The following is a 17,121-nucleotide window of genomic DNA, read 5'->3' as shown; positions in this document are numbered from 1 at the left end:
ACTGACCCCAAACTTTTGAATGGTAGTGTAGAAAGTCTTGAATACCACTCTTCTATGATTTTTTTTAATTTCTATATTAAATTTCAAGTGGTAGTTACATAACTTATCAATGGAGTGACAGAAAGCTCTCCGATTTCATTAAAAAAATCTTCATTTGTGTTCCGAAGATGAACAAAAGTCTTATGGTAAATATCTTAAAGTAAATAATGACAATTTTCATTTTTGGGTGATCTAACCCTTTAAAGTCTTTAAACCTTTTTATGCTATATGTTTTTATAATATGCTATTCTATATTCTGATTTTTTTAATACACTGATATATTGTGCATCTGTGTGAAAGTGAGACTGATTTTTGGCACTGCCTTGCGGTGTGTGTGAGTTTGTGTGTGTGTGAGACTGATTTATACTGCTATCTCGAGATCACACGTGCATCTGCATTTGATGCCAGTTTATAATGAGTGCTGTGTGATAAAAATGGAGAGATGTGAGACAAATTTATAATGAGCAGCATGTACAACTATGTGTGTGTGTGTGACACAAGTGTTGGACTGCAGCTGAGCTGATTCTTAATTGATTTCATAGGGAACTGGAGCTGGGGGGTCTTGCAATAGAGTATAGTGTGTGTGTGTGTGAGTGTGTGTGTGTGACTGGGGGGTGGGGGAAACATTTTAATAATTAATAACAGAATCTGCAGATGAAAACTGTGGGACACTTTACATAACGGTGCAGCAGGGTTCTGAAATCCAAGATGGTTTCCTCATGCTTATCCAGAGCGTTTTCAAACACTGCTGAGTTCACTTTGTCTCACTTTCACTCAAGTAATGAATCAGAGTTTCCTACCTGCCCTATTTACATCACATTAAAACAAGCCCCCGACTGCTGGTTCATGTAGTTATTGGTTCCACCTTGTTGAAGACCATGTTAGCATGTCGACTTATTTCTCTGACCATTAAAACTAGTTTCAGAAGTTTAAATTGAGATTTTTGGCACAATTCATATAGCACAGTAGCACAGTTCAAAAAGTCTGAGACCAAAATGTAAAACTGGACTTTAGTATGCATGACACATTGTGAAATCAAATATTTTGAAAGATTAAATAATTAAATACACATCGCAAGGCATCTTCGTTCCTAATGCAGAGGCCAATTGTAATCTGATTAAAATTTATACATACTTGACAGCTACAGGTCTGTTAGTCTAGGAATCTGTTCTATTCTCTTCTGAAGATAAAGGGATAGTTCACCCTAAAATGAAAATTTAGTAATTTTTTACTAAAAAAATGTCTTGCTTGCGCTCATCCATATAATGGCAGTGAATAGCGACCAGCATCAAGCTTTTAAAAAAGATGCAGAAGTATCACAGAATGGTCCTATGCAACACATGTCATATATTACAATAATGTTTGTTGAAAGTTTAATGCATTATTTAACGAAAATCCTGATCTTGGCCTTTTGCACCTGAGTTTTTTCTGACACACCCAGAAAAAGCGCACATGTTGTGAGAAATCAAGATTAATAAAAACTCCCAAAAAAGTATCCATGTAATTTCTTCACGGAGTTAAATATCTATAACATCAGGTGACAGATGTGAATGTGATAACTTCTTTTTGCGATAAACACAACATATATATTCACCTAAAAGAAGAAAGTATGAAGATTGTATTTCATGTGGCATTTTTATTCATCTTGATTTCACTCAAAGTGCAAAAAATGTAAATGTACATTTATTATGATGGAAACAAGTTCCACTGGCCTTCCTTGTGTGATGATAAAGATATTCAGTGGCTTTATCTTGCTCATGGTCATGGGACACTCAGTGTCCACATTGACTCACTCACATTATAGTCTGCTCTCTGACTTTTCTTAGTCATTGCTTATATCTAGCCCTGGTTTCAGGTTTGTTCCAGAGGGCCATTGCTCAGAGTGGCTCCGCCATATCCAGCTGGTCAGTGAACTACCGGCCCCTGACGTACACCAAGATCCTGGCCAAGAAGGTGGGCTGCAGCTACAGTGACACTGCAGAACTGGTAGACTGTCTGCGAAGGAAAAGCTTCAGGGAGCTGGTGGATCAGGATATCCAGCCTGCCCGTTACCACATCGCATTCGGACCAGTGGTGGACGGCGATGTGGTACCCGATGACCCTGAGATCCTCATGCAGCAGGTGTGATTTTGGACACTGCGAGGTCCCCGAGTTTAGAGTGATCCCAGAGTGTAATCATGACAGTTAATTAGCGAAAGTGGGTACTGTGGGTGACATTTGTGTAATGTCCTCAGGGGGAGTTCCTGAACTACGACATCCTATTGGGGGTGAACCAGGGTGAAGGACTGAAATTTGTAGATGACAGTGAGGGTGAGGATGGAATTTCAGCTGCTTCCTTTGACTACACCATATCCAACTTTGTGGACAACCTATATGGATACCCAGATGGTGAGTTTCACTAACACAAGCATACACACTTGCACTATAACATACTGTAGTAGACCAGTGTTTGCAGTTCCATTGACGCCACTGGATCAACAGTGCAACAGCAAAAGAAATTATACTATTCATTCACTATTGTATGCATGCAGAATTACATTGTTTTATTTTAGAAATAAATGTAATAATTTAAGAGAAACTTCAAAGTAATAATAACCCAAGTTCAGAAATGTGTCCTCTGCATTTAACCCATCCAGTTAGTGCACACACATTAGGGGAAGTGAGTAGTGAACAGACACACACCCAGAGCAGCCTTAGCGGGCAGACATTTTTGGGATCGATTGGGGGTTAGGTGCTTGCTCAAGGGCACCTCAGTCATTGAGACTCGAACCCACAACCTCCTGGTTACCTGTCTGACTCTCTAACCATTGGGCCACGACTGCTCCCTAATATTTGGAATATGATTACATAATCCAGATTACATAATCAGTTACTACCCAGCACTGAAAGTTAATTAGATAGTATGCTAATTTAGCTGGCTCATCTGTTAGTTGTATACTATACTAAATGCAGGACCGTTTATTTGCTAATAAAATGTAAAATTTCAGTCAATAGATTTGCTTTGTGGTCCAAAGAAGATTCTGCAGGATGAAAACAATCTTGCACATGTCTTCAGCAAAAATGGGCATTGAGAACACATAATACATGCACATCAAATGTGCCATTCAGGACAGTCCCACACATTTCTGCAGGAAATACTGACATACATGTCTACACATACGTTTAGCGGTTATTCAAGGTAATCAGTCTAATTTTACCCCTCACCTTGGGTTCCTCTGTCTCATAGTCTCCTATATTGGGTCAAGGTGCCCTGCTTTGTGGGACAACCAACTATGTCTTTCAACACCCAACATCCATCTTTTTCTCTCTTTGTCTCTCTCTGTACCTTCTTAGGTAAAGACATATTGCGGGAGACTATAAAGTTCATGTACACAGATTGGGCTGACCGTGACAACGGTGACATGCGGCGCAAAACTCTACTTGCACTTTTCACCGATCACCAGTGGGTGGCGCCAGCAGTGGCCACAGCTAAGCTGCATGCCGAGTTCCAGTCTCCCGTTTATTTTTATACCTTCCACCACCACTGCCAGACGGAGGCACGACCCGAGTGGGCAGACGCAGCACACGGTGATGAGATCCCCTATGTGTTCGGTGTTCCCATGGTGGGCGCCACAGATCTATTTCCCTGCAACTTTTCCAAGAATGATGTCATGCTCAGTGCTGTAGTGATGACGTACTGGACCAACTTCGCCAAGACGGGGTGAGAGTTTATCTGTTGAAAAATTGTTCATTCAATGAGACCAGAATACAAATGCTATTTTCTTCTTCTGTCCTTTTCTTTTCCTCTGACTTTGTTTCAACTTTTTTTCCAGTGATCCGAACATTCCAGTGCCACAGGATACCAAGTTCATCCATACTAAGCCCAATCGCTTTGAAGAAGTTATCTGGACCAAGTTCAGCTCTAAAGACAAGCAGTACCTCCACATCGGGTTGAAGCCTCGCATCCGGGACAATTACCGTGCCAACAAAGTTGCCTTCTGGCTTGAGCTGGTGCCTCACCTCCACACCCTGCATGAGGAGATCATCACCTCCATAACCACACGACTGCCGCCTGGTGGCCCGCACCGGACTGGCTGGAAGGGCACGGGCCAGAATCCAGGCACACGCTCTACTCGCCACCCCACGGTTTCGACTTATCCGCCTGACCCGGACCTTGAAGGTTCCGAACACCCTCCTGAACGCTTCCCGTTCCCGAGCGACACGAGGGACTATTCGACGGAGCTCAGTGTGACGGTAGCAGTGGGTGCGTCGCTGCTCTTCCTCAACGTTCTGGCCTTTGCTGCATTGTACTACAAACGTGACAAACGGCACGAGCTGCTGCAACGGCGCCATCGCCGCCTCTCGCCCCAACGTGGGGCGGGGCCGGGTGTCGGGATTGTGGGGGCTCCGCCCCATAACGACCTGGCACTGAGCCAGGAGGAGGAGCTAATGTCCTTGCAGATGAAGCAGCAGAGGGTGGAGCTCGACCACGGCACGCCCCTTCCGCCACGTGGTCTCCACGGCGACCTGGAGCCCCTGAGACCACCCGTGTGCCCGCCAGACTACACTCTGGCACTACGGCGGGCCCCAGAGGACGTGCCACTCATGACGGCTAACACACTTTCCATGATCCCCAGCACCATCACTGGCATGCAGCCCCTCCATGCCTTCAACACTTACCCCCCTGCCCCTGCACCAAGTGCTGGGCACAGTAACAACGCCCTGCCCCACCAGCACTCCACCACACGAGTATAGTAACCCCTCGGAGGGGACCAGGCCCCCAAACGCATAGGAACACAGACCTCCGGTACTAAGAGTGGTGCTCTACATGGATACTGTCCATCCCACCACTCCTCTCCTTTTTAAGTCCACTCCCAGCACACACTATTTCTCTCTCGTTCTTTCTTGTTTTACTCTTCCTGCTCCTTTTGTTCTTGGATTGAGTAGCGGAGAAAGTTTTGGGTGGAGAAACGTCAGCCATTTCCCCCACTCAATACAGCAGCTATCCCCTCCCCGTTTTATTTTTTCTCCTGATTTTTTTTTTCTCACGTTCCATTGACGTCTTTCTCTTTCTTTTTCTTTTCTTCTCCCCGACAGTCTTCTTCTGCTCTTCTGTAGCTGTTTCTAGTCCCCCAAAAAAGAACAGTTTTTCCTACTTCGGACTGTTTTATAAATCAAGAAAACATAAGTGTAAAATATGTAATATTGATAACCTTATAAGGCTATGAATGAAAAAAAAGATTCTACTATCTAATTTTTACCAGCATTCTTGTGCCAAGTACTGTGATCATCGTCCAATCAGACGCAGTCTTGTGGACGGACGTGGAGAGAATCGCCTGAACTGGATTTATTCAAGGAATTTGCAGAATTGAGAAAAAAAGTGCCAAATTTGTTTTTGTTTTCTTTGGTATCTTTCTCGTTTTTATATTTGTTTTTGCTTTTTGTTTTGCACTGTCACTGTTATTTGCCTATGGGGAGAAATGAACAACTAGATACAACTACTACAAATATCTATATAAAAAGTAAAGATATAGAATAATTAAATTTATACCTTGATTGCGCTTTGGGAAATTTGCATGATTTATTTTTTATGAGGAAAATGGACATCTTTGTTCCGCATTTTGAGATTCAAGACTCTTCGTTATTTGTCTTTTTATTGTTGTTGTCTTTTCTGCAATAGTCTTCTCTCTCTTCCTTTCTCTGTCTCTCTCTCTCTTTTTTTTTTTTTTTTTTTTTACATCAGCTATATTTTGTGCACTTCATTTGGAGATTCTTTTCCCTCTGTAGATACATGGTCGTATCCGGAAATGAAACTGATTCTTGACGATAATAAAGAGGATAAATAGTTCCCTTCTTTTTTCATTTATAATTACGGAAGCTGTACGACAAAGCTCATCTCAGAGAGAAGGACTGATCAGATCCACGATCCTCTCCTCTCCTCTCCTTTTTTATCCCTTTTTATCTCTCTCTCCGCTCGTATAGTCCTCTGTAGTAACCCGCGCATTACGCCACATTGAGTTAAGGAACATTCACTGTCTCTCTTTCTCTCCGTTTCTCCATAAAGACTCGGACTCTGCTGAGTTGGACGTCCAGAGCGACGGGATCAACACCTGCGCCCGTCCCCGCACAGCTGGAGTCTCTCCGTCTCTCTCTTTTATCTAGAGCCCAAGAGAGCTCATGATGTGTCCTGAACATTCTTCCCCCTCACTGACACTGACCTTTGAGTGATTATCTCAGTTTGAGCTCACTTGTCATCAGGCGGACATCTTGTTATATGCCCTGTCACAAGTCCCCATAAGACCTTCTGATTCAACCTCTCACTTCACAATGCGTTTTTCCAAAATCTCTCTTTCAGGGTGCCGAGAACGATCCGGCCAAGAGGAAGTGGGAGACGTGCCGTTTGCATTTGCGTGTAAGTGCGTGTGTATGAGGAACAGGACAGATGTGGCCTCTAAATGAGCTCTGGATACTGACTCTAGAAGCTTCGTACATCAGGTTTGAGCCACGGTGGCGGTCAGAAACTAAATGCACTACCGTAACGCAGCCTGAAGAGGCATACTACACTACAGTGGATGAGGCATCACCCCTCACGCCACTGAAATACACTTTTATGATCCATAACGCAAGCAACTGTGCAAACCGATCTCATCTCCATCCATTTTTTTGTTCTCTCGTCGTCTTGTTTTTGGAGTTTCTTGTCGGTGGGTGGATGAAAAACACACAAGACCACTTTCTGTCATGCCATGACGAAAAACACAAGATGCAAACTGTACATTTTTATAAGTGTAAGAGATGACATGGTCTTTGTAAATATTTTGTTTATTGTTGGGTTCACGGCCTATCGTATCCACTGTAAAAACAGGTGCAAGCTCATTCAGCCAATCACATCCCTCCACCCGCGATTTTGAAGACCCTTATTAGATTTTCATTTGAAGGTTTACAGATATTAAAGCTTCTTTTTTGACAAAATTAAATCGTAATGAATGTTGAGGGAAGCGGGAATGAAGCGAATCCACATTAGAGGATATATTGAGTCAAGAATGAGCGCATTTGATGAGAATAATTGCATTTGGAATTCAAATTTGCTGCAAGACCCGACAATGCCGCGGACAAAAGAATCGCTGGCTGCATCTGATTCTGTTTCGTTTGAAAAACAGAGGGTGGAACCGTTCAGGTCCTAATCAGAATATTTTGTTGGAGAGAGTTAAATGAGAAAGTTTATATGGAGAAGCTCGGGTTATTTCCTCATACGAGGCAGTAGGATGCAAATCGCTCGAGTCAGCCCTGTTTTTTTTTTTTTTTTTCGAGAGGCCTGCTGTTTGAGTCATTCTCCTGGGTGTTCTTCATTACGCTTCAGTGGACTAAATGACACTGTGGGGTGTTTGTTTTCTCTTACCTGGTTGTAAGTTCTTAGAAATTTAATGTTACCCAAACCATTGGAGATTTGTTGGAGTAAGGGTGGGATTTCACAGAGTTCTGGCTTATCTCTTTGTTGTGAATTTGAGCTGCATATATTTCAAAGTAGAGAATTTAAACAGTTCATATTTTTCTACAAAATAAAGGGAGAGAGATGATTCTACCGGCAACTGACAGACATATAAAGCACACTTTCACCAGACATACATGGTGATACTTTTTGTCTGGGTTGCCTATGTATTATAGAGGATTTAAAGAAAAAAAAAACACAACTGTTGAGTATTAATGCTTGGTCGCCAAAAAAAAAAAAAAAAGACTTGCACCTGTTGAGTTTCATTTTGTTGAATTACAGCAACGTAAAAAAAAAAAAAAAAGAAAAAAAAAGGCTTGATGAGGGGACTGTATGACCGCAACGGGTCTAAAGAATGAAATTCATATTTCTATTTCCTATACAGGCTACTACACACTGTATGTTGTGTATCTGAACTGGACAACATTAAAAAGGTTATTAAACATACAGACAGGCCTGTCTCCTTCTTTGTATGTTGTGCTGAATTATGTCTACTTTTAAAAGTAATATGAACCATTTTATTTGCTTGTTTTATTTATGTATACTTACTGTACAGTTTCATTTAAACGTGTTGTTTTGTCCTCTAGGTGGAAGCATACTTCATACCACAGTATGCAGCCTTGCAGTGTCGAGTCCACATGGCAAACCCTGCTGAACCCTAAACAGACCTTTGGTCCTGCCGTTAAATGTACACATCTCACAAAGAGGGACGTGTCCTGTAGTATGCATACTCAGAAGTGACATTGCTTACTAAAAAAACAAACAAATAGCAGCACATTTCATGGATGTGTAAAAAAAACTGAACATACAAAGATAATTAAATAAAAGTGTCTCATGTGTACTATAGTCCAGGTGGCCTTACATCCAGACAAGCTGTTCGCCAAAACCGCTATGAGCCTTTGAGTCTGCAACGAGTCCACTCGTGGGCTCCGATCTGCTCCTCCGCAGGTTCTTCTGCCATGTTCGCCTTGTTGAATAAGTCAAGGTGTCACTACCGTTTTGCTTCACTCTGCACACGATGCATACTCCAGAAACATGACTGCAGGCTTTTGAATGCAGTAGATCATTTAAAGAGCGACACCCGGACAGTATAAGCTCTTTAAGATTGAGGAACGAGTCACAATCAATCGTTTTTGTCCGGGTTTGTGTGTGTGTGCTTGACTGTTGTAAACAGTTCCTGAGCTCCTCTGAGCTCGAATCAGCTGTTTTGCCGTTGGCAGGCTGGTGCAGCTGAAAGCAGGAGTCTGACTTTCCCTCGCAGGAAACTGCTCTGCACCTGCAGAAGTTCTGGGAGAGAGGAGACCTCCTGCATCTGTGAGCTGGCAGGAGCTGAATCATCTGGAAGAACTGTGGACCTGGCCTGCTGTGGAAACAGAACGGACTCATTAGGGAAAATTGATCATCCCAAAAATGTACTGCAGCTCTAAAATGTGATTAAATCAGCCTTGTGAAATAGTCACAACACGTAAAACAAACCAAGACAGTTTTCTACTGGTAAAATCGACTACTGCTAATGGCTTTGGCTACTAAGCTAGTTACCCATCCCATTTCATGTATTGTACTCAAGTGTTATATTTTAAGCATGATTCATTATATTTAAGCGCTGTGTGAATGGTTCACTGATGATGATTGATATATACTGATGCGGCCTTTAATTCATTCTCATAGTTACACACAGCAATGAATCATATATTGGGTCTGTGTTTACTATGGTGCAAATCCCATTAGACTGAATTACTTATTTTAACTGCAATAAAATCAGCAAAGTCGGCTCCAGACATACAATTATTTAGGCATCTCTATTGTCTATTCAACTGGCATTTTTTTTATTTATGTATTGCTTTTTCTGAATTACAAAAACGTTATATATATATATACTCAGCCAATTTGGTGTTCAAAAACATTTCTTATTGTAAGTGTTAAAAACAATTTAAAATTTTAAAATAATAATAATACTTTTATTCAATTTGTTTAGGGTGCATTAAATTGATCAAAGTGACAGAGTGTGTGTATATATATATATATATATATATATATATATATATATACACACACACACACATATATAATATATGGGTCAATCCAAAGTATGTAAGACTAGATCTCTTTTATTGAAACTAAAAGGTTTTAATTATATTTTGCTATATATAAAGGTATTTTAAAGATTTTGAAGTGCCAAAAGTTCATTCGGTTTAACCGTCCAAAGGCCAATACAGCCATTTCATTTGTGATTAAAATACACTATATTGGCAAAAGTATTGGGACACCCCTCCAAATCATTGAATTCAGGTGTTCCAATCACTTCCATGGCCAAAGGTGATATACAATCAAGCACCTAGGCATGCAGACTGCTTCTACAAACATTTGTGAAAGAATGGGTCGCTCTCCTGACCTCAACCCGATAGAACACCTTTGGGATGAATTAGAGCGGAGACTGTGAGCCACATCAATGCCTGACCTCACGAATGCGCTTCTAGAAGAATGGTCAAAAATTCCCATAAACACACTCCTAAACCTTTTGGAAAGCCTTCCCAGAAGAGTTGAGGCTGTTATAGCTGCAAAGGGTGGGCCAACTCCATATTAAACCCTACGGATTAAGAATGGGATGTCATTAAAGTTCATGTGCACGTAAAGGCAGGCCTCCCAAAACTTTTGGCAATATAGTGTATCTTAAAATGTAATGACTGTATATATTTTTATTCTGGCATGATTTTATAACATCATATATCAACATAGTGCAAACTGGTATTAAAATTATGTGTACAAGTCGTGCTTTATTATGAGAAAGAATGTCCAGAAAAATTCATTTCATTGATGTCATTTGGAGTAACCAATTTAAAGGGACAATTTTTTGGATCAAGTCATGCGGTCAATATCATTGGACAGGATGTGACATCATTCAAACACCTGCACAGGTCCACATGGTCATGAAGCAAAGTGACTAACTCTCTCTTAAAAATTAATGCTTTCAATTGCTCATACGCATGTTTCCATCAAGTCATTTGGTACAACCGCTATAAAACATGGAAAATGTTGTAATTTAAAAATGTTTGATTGTAGCTAGCTAGATATCAGACTGTTAGCATTGTTTGAAAATATTGTCATTCGGTATAACCAAAAGTGTATTTGGTAAAACTGAGATTTTGGTTAAACCGAATGACTTTTTTGGTGACAAATTTTGTCCATCTTGTGAAAAATAACAAAAGCAGTGTTAACTGATTATAAAAACCACATAATCTCATTGTTAACACTGAATAAAACAGATTAAAATAATAATTATAAAAAATTATAATTATAAAAGTTTTCTAAAAAAATATATATATTTATTTTTTTAGCTTTTTATTAAAAAAAAAAAAAAAGTAGCAAAACTGTTTTCAACATTGATAGTAAGAAATGTTTCTTGAGCCCCAAATCGGCATTTTAGAATGATTTCTGATGGATCATGTCTAAGATTTAAAAAAATCGTAATTATTCCAAACTTTTGCCTGAGCATTAATATATTGCTATCGCTGCAGTTTAGAGTCATGTCTAAAGCTGAGCTGTTCTTGAAATCATTTTGCACTTTCATGACAGAAGTAGGTTAAAATACGAAGTTCCCTAAAAGGTCAGTATCCTACTATTGCAACATCCGCCACTCACGGACAGCTATTATGGCATGCCTGCAAACACACAGACATGCAGCTCCACAGCACAGCACTGCACTTCACCTCACAGTCACTGAACTATCAAGCTTTGGGGAAACAAAACGCACTTCCCAGAATCACGCCGCCACTTTGACTGCAGCCAACATGAGAGAGAGGAATTAAAGGGCAGCCTGACTAAACCTGCACGTTTACACAATTTCCTAGAATGCCAAATTAGTAAAGAGGTTCATGCTGGATGTTGATGTCAGAACTGTCAAGAAGAAACAAGACTTCGCTCTGATAGACATCAGCCGTTACTATACCTGTAAATCAAGACTGTGCAGGATCTGGCCGAGGCTGTGGATGTTACTGATGTTGTTATCCAGAGTGCTGGCCAGAGGAGAGTTGCTCACTGTTATCTTCGCTGTACTCAGGGCTTGAACCAGCAGAGACAGTCCAGTCTGGACTTCCACAGCCTGACTCTGAACCTGGACACATAGATTTTACTGTCTGTCAGTCAGTAGAAATGCTTTCACACTGCTTTGTAAAATGCTTACAATAGAATACACTTGCTTTCAAGTGTTAGTTCACGCTGATTCATAATGCTCCGATGCTTCCTGAAGCAGTGTTTTGAAATCGGCCATCACTAAATAAGTCGTTATTTTGGGGTTTTTTTGGCGCACCAAAAATATTCTCATCGCTTTATTATATTAATATTGAACCACTGTACTCACATGAACTGATTTAAATATGTTTTTAGTACCTTTATGGATCTTGAGAGAGGAAATGTCATTGCACCCTATGGAGGCGTCACTGAGTCATCGGATTTCACCTAAAATATCTTAATTTGTGTTCCAAAGATTAATGAAGGTCTTACGGGTGTGGAACAGCATGAGTGTAAGTAATAAATGACTTTTGGGCGAACTAACCCTTTAATAGTCTGTAAAATAGAGTTAAAGCACCTTTAACTGATCAATGAATGAGTTTGTGCAGAATGGATATTGATGTTTGTGTAATATGTTGTATTAATGTTGGTTTTATGCTGCTTTATCACAATAACATAAAAATTACAAAAAATGAAAAATATATAATATAATATAATATAATATAATATAATATAATATAATATAATGATGCTTTTACATCACTCTATTTGGTCATTTTAAACATAGACATTATGACTCACGTCTATATGTTCCCAAACAGCAAAGTCTACTCTAGTCAGAGGAACAAAGTAGGATTTCATCACTCCACAGCCTCCTCTGCAACCTCGCTGAGAGAACAAGAGACAGATGAAGTGGTGTTTCTGAAAATAACTTGTCATTCTGTGTGAATCACATAGAAACCTCACCATGATGACTTCAGAATCTCGAGCTTCTTGAACAAAGTGGTCCAGAACCCTCAGGTCGCAGATGGGTCTGAGGGACGAGACCTGGTTTCCACCCAGCCACACAAACACTATCAAAACTGACACCAGACCTGAACAGACAAGAGAGACACTGTTACTGCAACCAGACCAACTAGATTAGATGAAAAATGGACCCATATTCAAAGCAACTTCACTGCCTAATCTGAAGTTGTATTGTTAATTGGTTACTGGTGTTCATTCACATACAGTTACACAAGCACAATGTTTAATGCTAAATGAGAGTTTTGTGATACATCAGACATTTAAAGTGATGGCAGCGGTGGGATTCGAACCCACGCCTCCAGAGAGACTGGAGCCTAAATCCAGCGCCTTAGACCGCTCGGCCACGCTACCCACGGAAGTCCAGCTACAACACGTTGCTCAATCATATAATTCTATTGACGAGGCAAAACACGTTTTACACAGTTCAGGTCAAATACTACATTTTCCAGGAATTATTAGTGTATTGTAGCGCCTTTGACTAGTCTTCGTTTCTTTTTCTCCAGGATAAAATCTTCTGAATGTAGTTATCTGATTCATCATTCTGTGTCACTACTGACACTGTTAATACTGCTCGCTGCATGGGGAATGCTTTCCAGTGTAGTGTTGATGGGTTTTAATCAAAGACTATAGAATAACATAAGACGACTTTGGTTTTAATCAGACTATAAAATAACATAAGACGTGTCACTCGTATTGTTTTGAATGGGAGAAAGTGTAACGCGCAATATGGCGCAATATTACCAGTCAGAGCCAATCACTGACTGGTAAAGTCATCGCGTCACTTCAGCGGCCGTTAGAATCACCGGTTTCTATAAAAACAGTCATACGCTCGCCTCTGAAGAGACGCGCATATAGGTCTGCGCATGCGCATTAGGTTGGTCCAGTCTGAAAAATAGTTTTTTTGTCATGATTCGAGCGTTTAGAAACTACATTTATGAGCCGGTTGTTGTTAGATTTCATTGGTGATTTCAAATATGAAATTTAATCGTAAGGTTGGTGAACAGTTTTGGAGAATTTGATGTTTCCCCATTCAAAGAGATTGCATGATGCCCAGGATGCCCGAGAGGCGTTTCAAAGATGGCCGCCGAGTGAAATGACTTGTCTTAAAGTGATAGTTCACCCAAAAATGAAAATTTGATTTTTATTTGCTTAAACCCAGTGCATCCAAGATGTAGGTGACTTTTTTTCTTCAGTCGAACGCAAATTAGATTTTTAACTGCAACCGCTGCCGTCTGTCAGTCAAATAATAGCAGTAGATGGGAACTTCAACTATAACAGTAAATAAAACTTGCTTAGACAAATCAAAATTGAAACCTGCGGCTCGTGACGACACAATGTCCTAAGACACGAAACGATCGGTTTGTGCGAGAAACCGAACATTATTTATATAATTTTTACCTCTAATACACCACTATGTCCAACTTCGTTCAGCTTCCTGTTAGTGAGGTCAAAAAACGCATTGTGATGACGGAAGTGATGTCTCGCCCATATACTTCAATGAGCGCGAGACATCACTTCCGTTGTCAGAGTTGAACGCGGTTGGACATAATGGTGTATTAGAGGTAAAAAATGATATAAATACTGTTCGGTTTCTCACACAAACCGATCGTTTCGTGTCTTAGGACATCAATGTGCCGTCACGAGCCGCAGAGTTTAATTTGGATTTGTCTATGGAAGTTTTTTCGACTCTTATTGTTCAAGTTCACAATCACTGCTATTATTTGACTGACAGACGGCAGCGGTTGCAGTTAAAAATCATAATTTGCATTCGACTGAAGAAAAAAAGTCCTCTACATCTTGGATGCACTGGGGGTAAGCAGATAAACATCAAATTTTCATTTTTGGGTGAACTATCCCTTTAAAGGGACTTTGGTTTTAATTCACCGCAGTAACTTGAATATTTAGAATCAGTATAGGGCTACTAAAAAGATTCATTCATTGAATTATTTCCTGGTTCCTGCAGGTTGCGTGGTTACAGTAGGTGGTGGAAACTGGCAAGTGAATAGGTGTGTTCGACTTGAAGTGAAGCTGCGCAGACCGATCTGTGTATGACATCAAAGTACCGCGAGAGCAGAAGGAGCCGTATGTTTTCGAATCGTTCTTGCGGTACTTTAATGTCATAACGATCGGTTTGCGCAGCACCGCATCAAGTTGAACATACCAAATTACTTTGACGATCATATTCACTTAAAATGTCGCACAGTCATCAGCAGGTTCAGTTCTTTCACAAACAAAAGATGCCTTGTTCGTTGAATTTATAGTTCAGACAGACTCAAAGCACCGACTCAGGGAATGGAATCCTTCAGTGGGTTCAACCAGTTAATTCATAGCCCCACTAGGCCTACATTATTATAAGTGTGGAAAACAATATTTGCTGCAGCTTAATATTTTTTGTGGAAACACTGATACATTTTTTTTCAAGATTCTTTGTTGAATATGAAGGTCAAAAGAACAGCACTGATATGAAACAGAAACGTTTTGTTGAATAAAAGTATTAATTTCTCTAATTTAAAATCTTTCATAGCCAAACTTTTGAATAACAGTATCACGTTTCTACAAAAAAAAAAAATAAATAAATAAATAAAAAGGAGTTCATAGGACTGTTATAAACTAGCTATTAAATAGGCTAAAATAATACAACAGGACTAATAGGCTACTTAAATGCAATTTAGAATTGTTTGACCGACATGGCAAGGATACAAACGTGAGTAGCCTATTATTACGACATCACACAATTTTTTTGTTTAATTTAGCTCCACCTTAGATTAAAAAAAAAAAAAAATCTTACCTGAAAACGTTTGCATCCGCAAGCTGCATTTTTAAGATGCATAATGTTCTTAAATCCGACTTTTATGTTCCTTTTTGCACAATCTGCAGATCGCAATGTGTGCAGATTTCAGCACAACACGTAGTGCACTATATATGACACGTTCATGACCCTGTTCCTCGTGCGTCCTTGATAGTATTCCAGCGTGTGTTCTGTCTGCGCTGTTTGGCAGTCACTGTGTTGCTCAATATACTTTCAGTGTACAGTCCTGTGACGAAAGTGGTCTCACGTTTGAGGGGACAAACTTGTTAAACTTTCCCAGAAGCACTAATATTTGGTGACCGTATAAATAAAATTATAAACAAATATTACATCATACGTCTTGTTGAAAGGGAAAAAGGTGCAGACCAGCTTAAACCAGCTCATTTGTACGATTATTTAATATGTTTTGTAGCCTACGTATCAAAACTGTTATAATCCAAGATTTGTTCAAGAATGTTTCTTCTAACTGGAAGAATGTCAAGATTAGGTTTTTTTTTTTTTTTTTTTTTTTTTTTTTGACACCAGCACCATCTAGTGTACAAATAGGCTACTGAATTAAATCCAGCATCGTTTGGTCACAGCTGTAGAAATAGGTTATCCTGCTCAGGTTGCTCGCATGGATTATGGGTCGGGCCCTGGGGCCCTCCTTAACACTAGTGTCTTCTGAACACCTTACTGCAGCTTGGATGTTGTATATTTGGGCCTTGTGTTGATTTAAGACTGAGGGACATGTGTTAAACTCCCAAGCCTGAGGCTCTGTAATAGTTAGGGATATTGAAAGCATCTGATTTGTCAGTGTTTTTGCTGACCTGGGATCAGGGGACTTTGATCATTTACATTGGGCCACATGTGCTTCCAGAACAGGAAAATACTCCATACTACTTCCATCTTGCACAGAAACCAGCAGCAAAGAAAGAAAGAATCATATAATTTATTCCCTTGAGTTCATTTACCATTGCTGTGCAAAATTACCATTCATTTTGCAAAATTATAACTGCCAGCATAATATTAACCAAAGACAATTTACAGAAGGGAATACAATGGAGAATACGTGTTAGAGAAAGAAAGAGTTAAGGCTTTTTCAGCCTTATTTGCATATCCTTCCTCATTTGTGTCTCTCTGAGATTAGATTACAGCCTTAAGAAATGAAAGGAATATCCCACAAATTTGCTAATCTCACTCATATGGTATCCAGTTTCCAGTGGTCAATCATTGAAGACTTATCCTATATGTGACCTGCAGTATGAATTAATCTGCACTTTCATAGCTGTATTTCCTAAGTCCCATTTCTTTAAGAAGCCGTTTATGCTACTTTAAAGGGAACATATGGATGGTTTGTAGATGGTTATTTAGGCAGAATATATGGAATTGTTAGGTCATACGGAATAACAGCAAGATGTGGGCAGATGTTCTTGTTTGGCCATTTCTAGGTTTCAAGGCAAATGTGCACAGGCTAACAACTGTATCTTCCACATTCATCTATTTTTTCACATCTTTTACCATGCCATATATTTTTTTTCTTTTTGTCCTTAGAATAATGACCAAAAGTTTGGACTGTCTAGAACTTACAAAATGCATTTTTGTAATCCTAAAATGATAAACTGATCAACTGAGTATCTGATTTAAAAATCATAATGAGACTTTAATTTTGTTCATAACTCTTTCTCTCCCTGTGTTTCTCACAAAGTTATATTGATTTTAGTGTCTGTTACTGAAAATTATTCATGCTAATCATATAAAATTGTGATCAAGTGGGGGTAATGATGAAACACAA

The 17,121-nt window shown here is 39.7% G+C and overlaps 2 protein-coding genes and 1 non-coding gene across 9 annotated transcripts in view; 1 reads left to right on the top strand and 2 right to left on the bottom strand.

The window, feature by feature from the left end:
- The window catches only part of nlgn2b (neuroligin 2b), a 63,318-nt gene extending 58,545 nt beyond the window's left edge, over positions 1 to 4,773 (top strand). For all 7 annotated transcript variants that reach the window (XM_067399351.1, XM_067399352.1, XM_067399356.1 and 4 more), the window contains 4 exons: positions 1,895 to 2,160; positions 2,274 to 2,427; positions 3,373 to 3,739; positions 3,852 to 4,773. In XM_067399351.1, coding sequence (XP_067255452.1) covers positions 1,895 to 2,160; positions 2,274 to 2,427; positions 3,373 to 3,739; positions 3,852 to 4,773 — 1,709 coding nt within the window. The remainder of the gene's footprint in view (positions 1 to 1,894; positions 2,161 to 2,273; positions 2,428 to 3,372; positions 3,740 to 3,851) is intronic.
- A 3,068-nt stretch (positions 4,774 to 7,841) lies between these two features.
- epob (erythropoietin b) lies at positions 7,842 to 15,342 on the bottom strand. The gene is made up of 5 exons (XM_067399350.1): positions 15,327 to 15,342; positions 12,479 to 12,606; positions 12,314 to 12,400; positions 11,451 to 11,615; positions 7,842 to 8,867 (listed from the first exon to the last, which is right to left on the bottom strand). Exons 1-5 carry the CDS (start codon positions 15,340 to 15,342, stop codon positions 8,703 to 8,705), a joined length of 561 nt encoding a protein of 186 aa, XP_067255451.1. The 3' UTR covers positions 7,842 to 8,702.
- On the bottom strand, positions 12,808 to 12,889 carry trnal-uag (transfer RNA leucine (anticodon UAG)). The gene has a single exon. It is a non-coding gene; the product is annotated as a tRNA-Leu (tRNA).
- Positions 15,343 to 17,121: the final 1,779 nt, after the last annotated feature.

The sequence above is a fragment of the Chanodichthys erythropterus genome, chromosome 10 (genome assembly GCF_024489055.1).
Source record: "Chanodichthys erythropterus isolate Z2021 chromosome 10, ASM2448905v1, whole genome shotgun sequence".
NCBI classification, from domain to species: domain Eukaryota; kingdom Metazoa; phylum Chordata; class Actinopteri; order Cypriniformes; family Xenocyprididae; genus Chanodichthys; species Chanodichthys erythropterus.
Note: the sequence above shows the minus strand (reverse complement) of the source record. Positions and strands in the feature narration are given on the sequence as shown.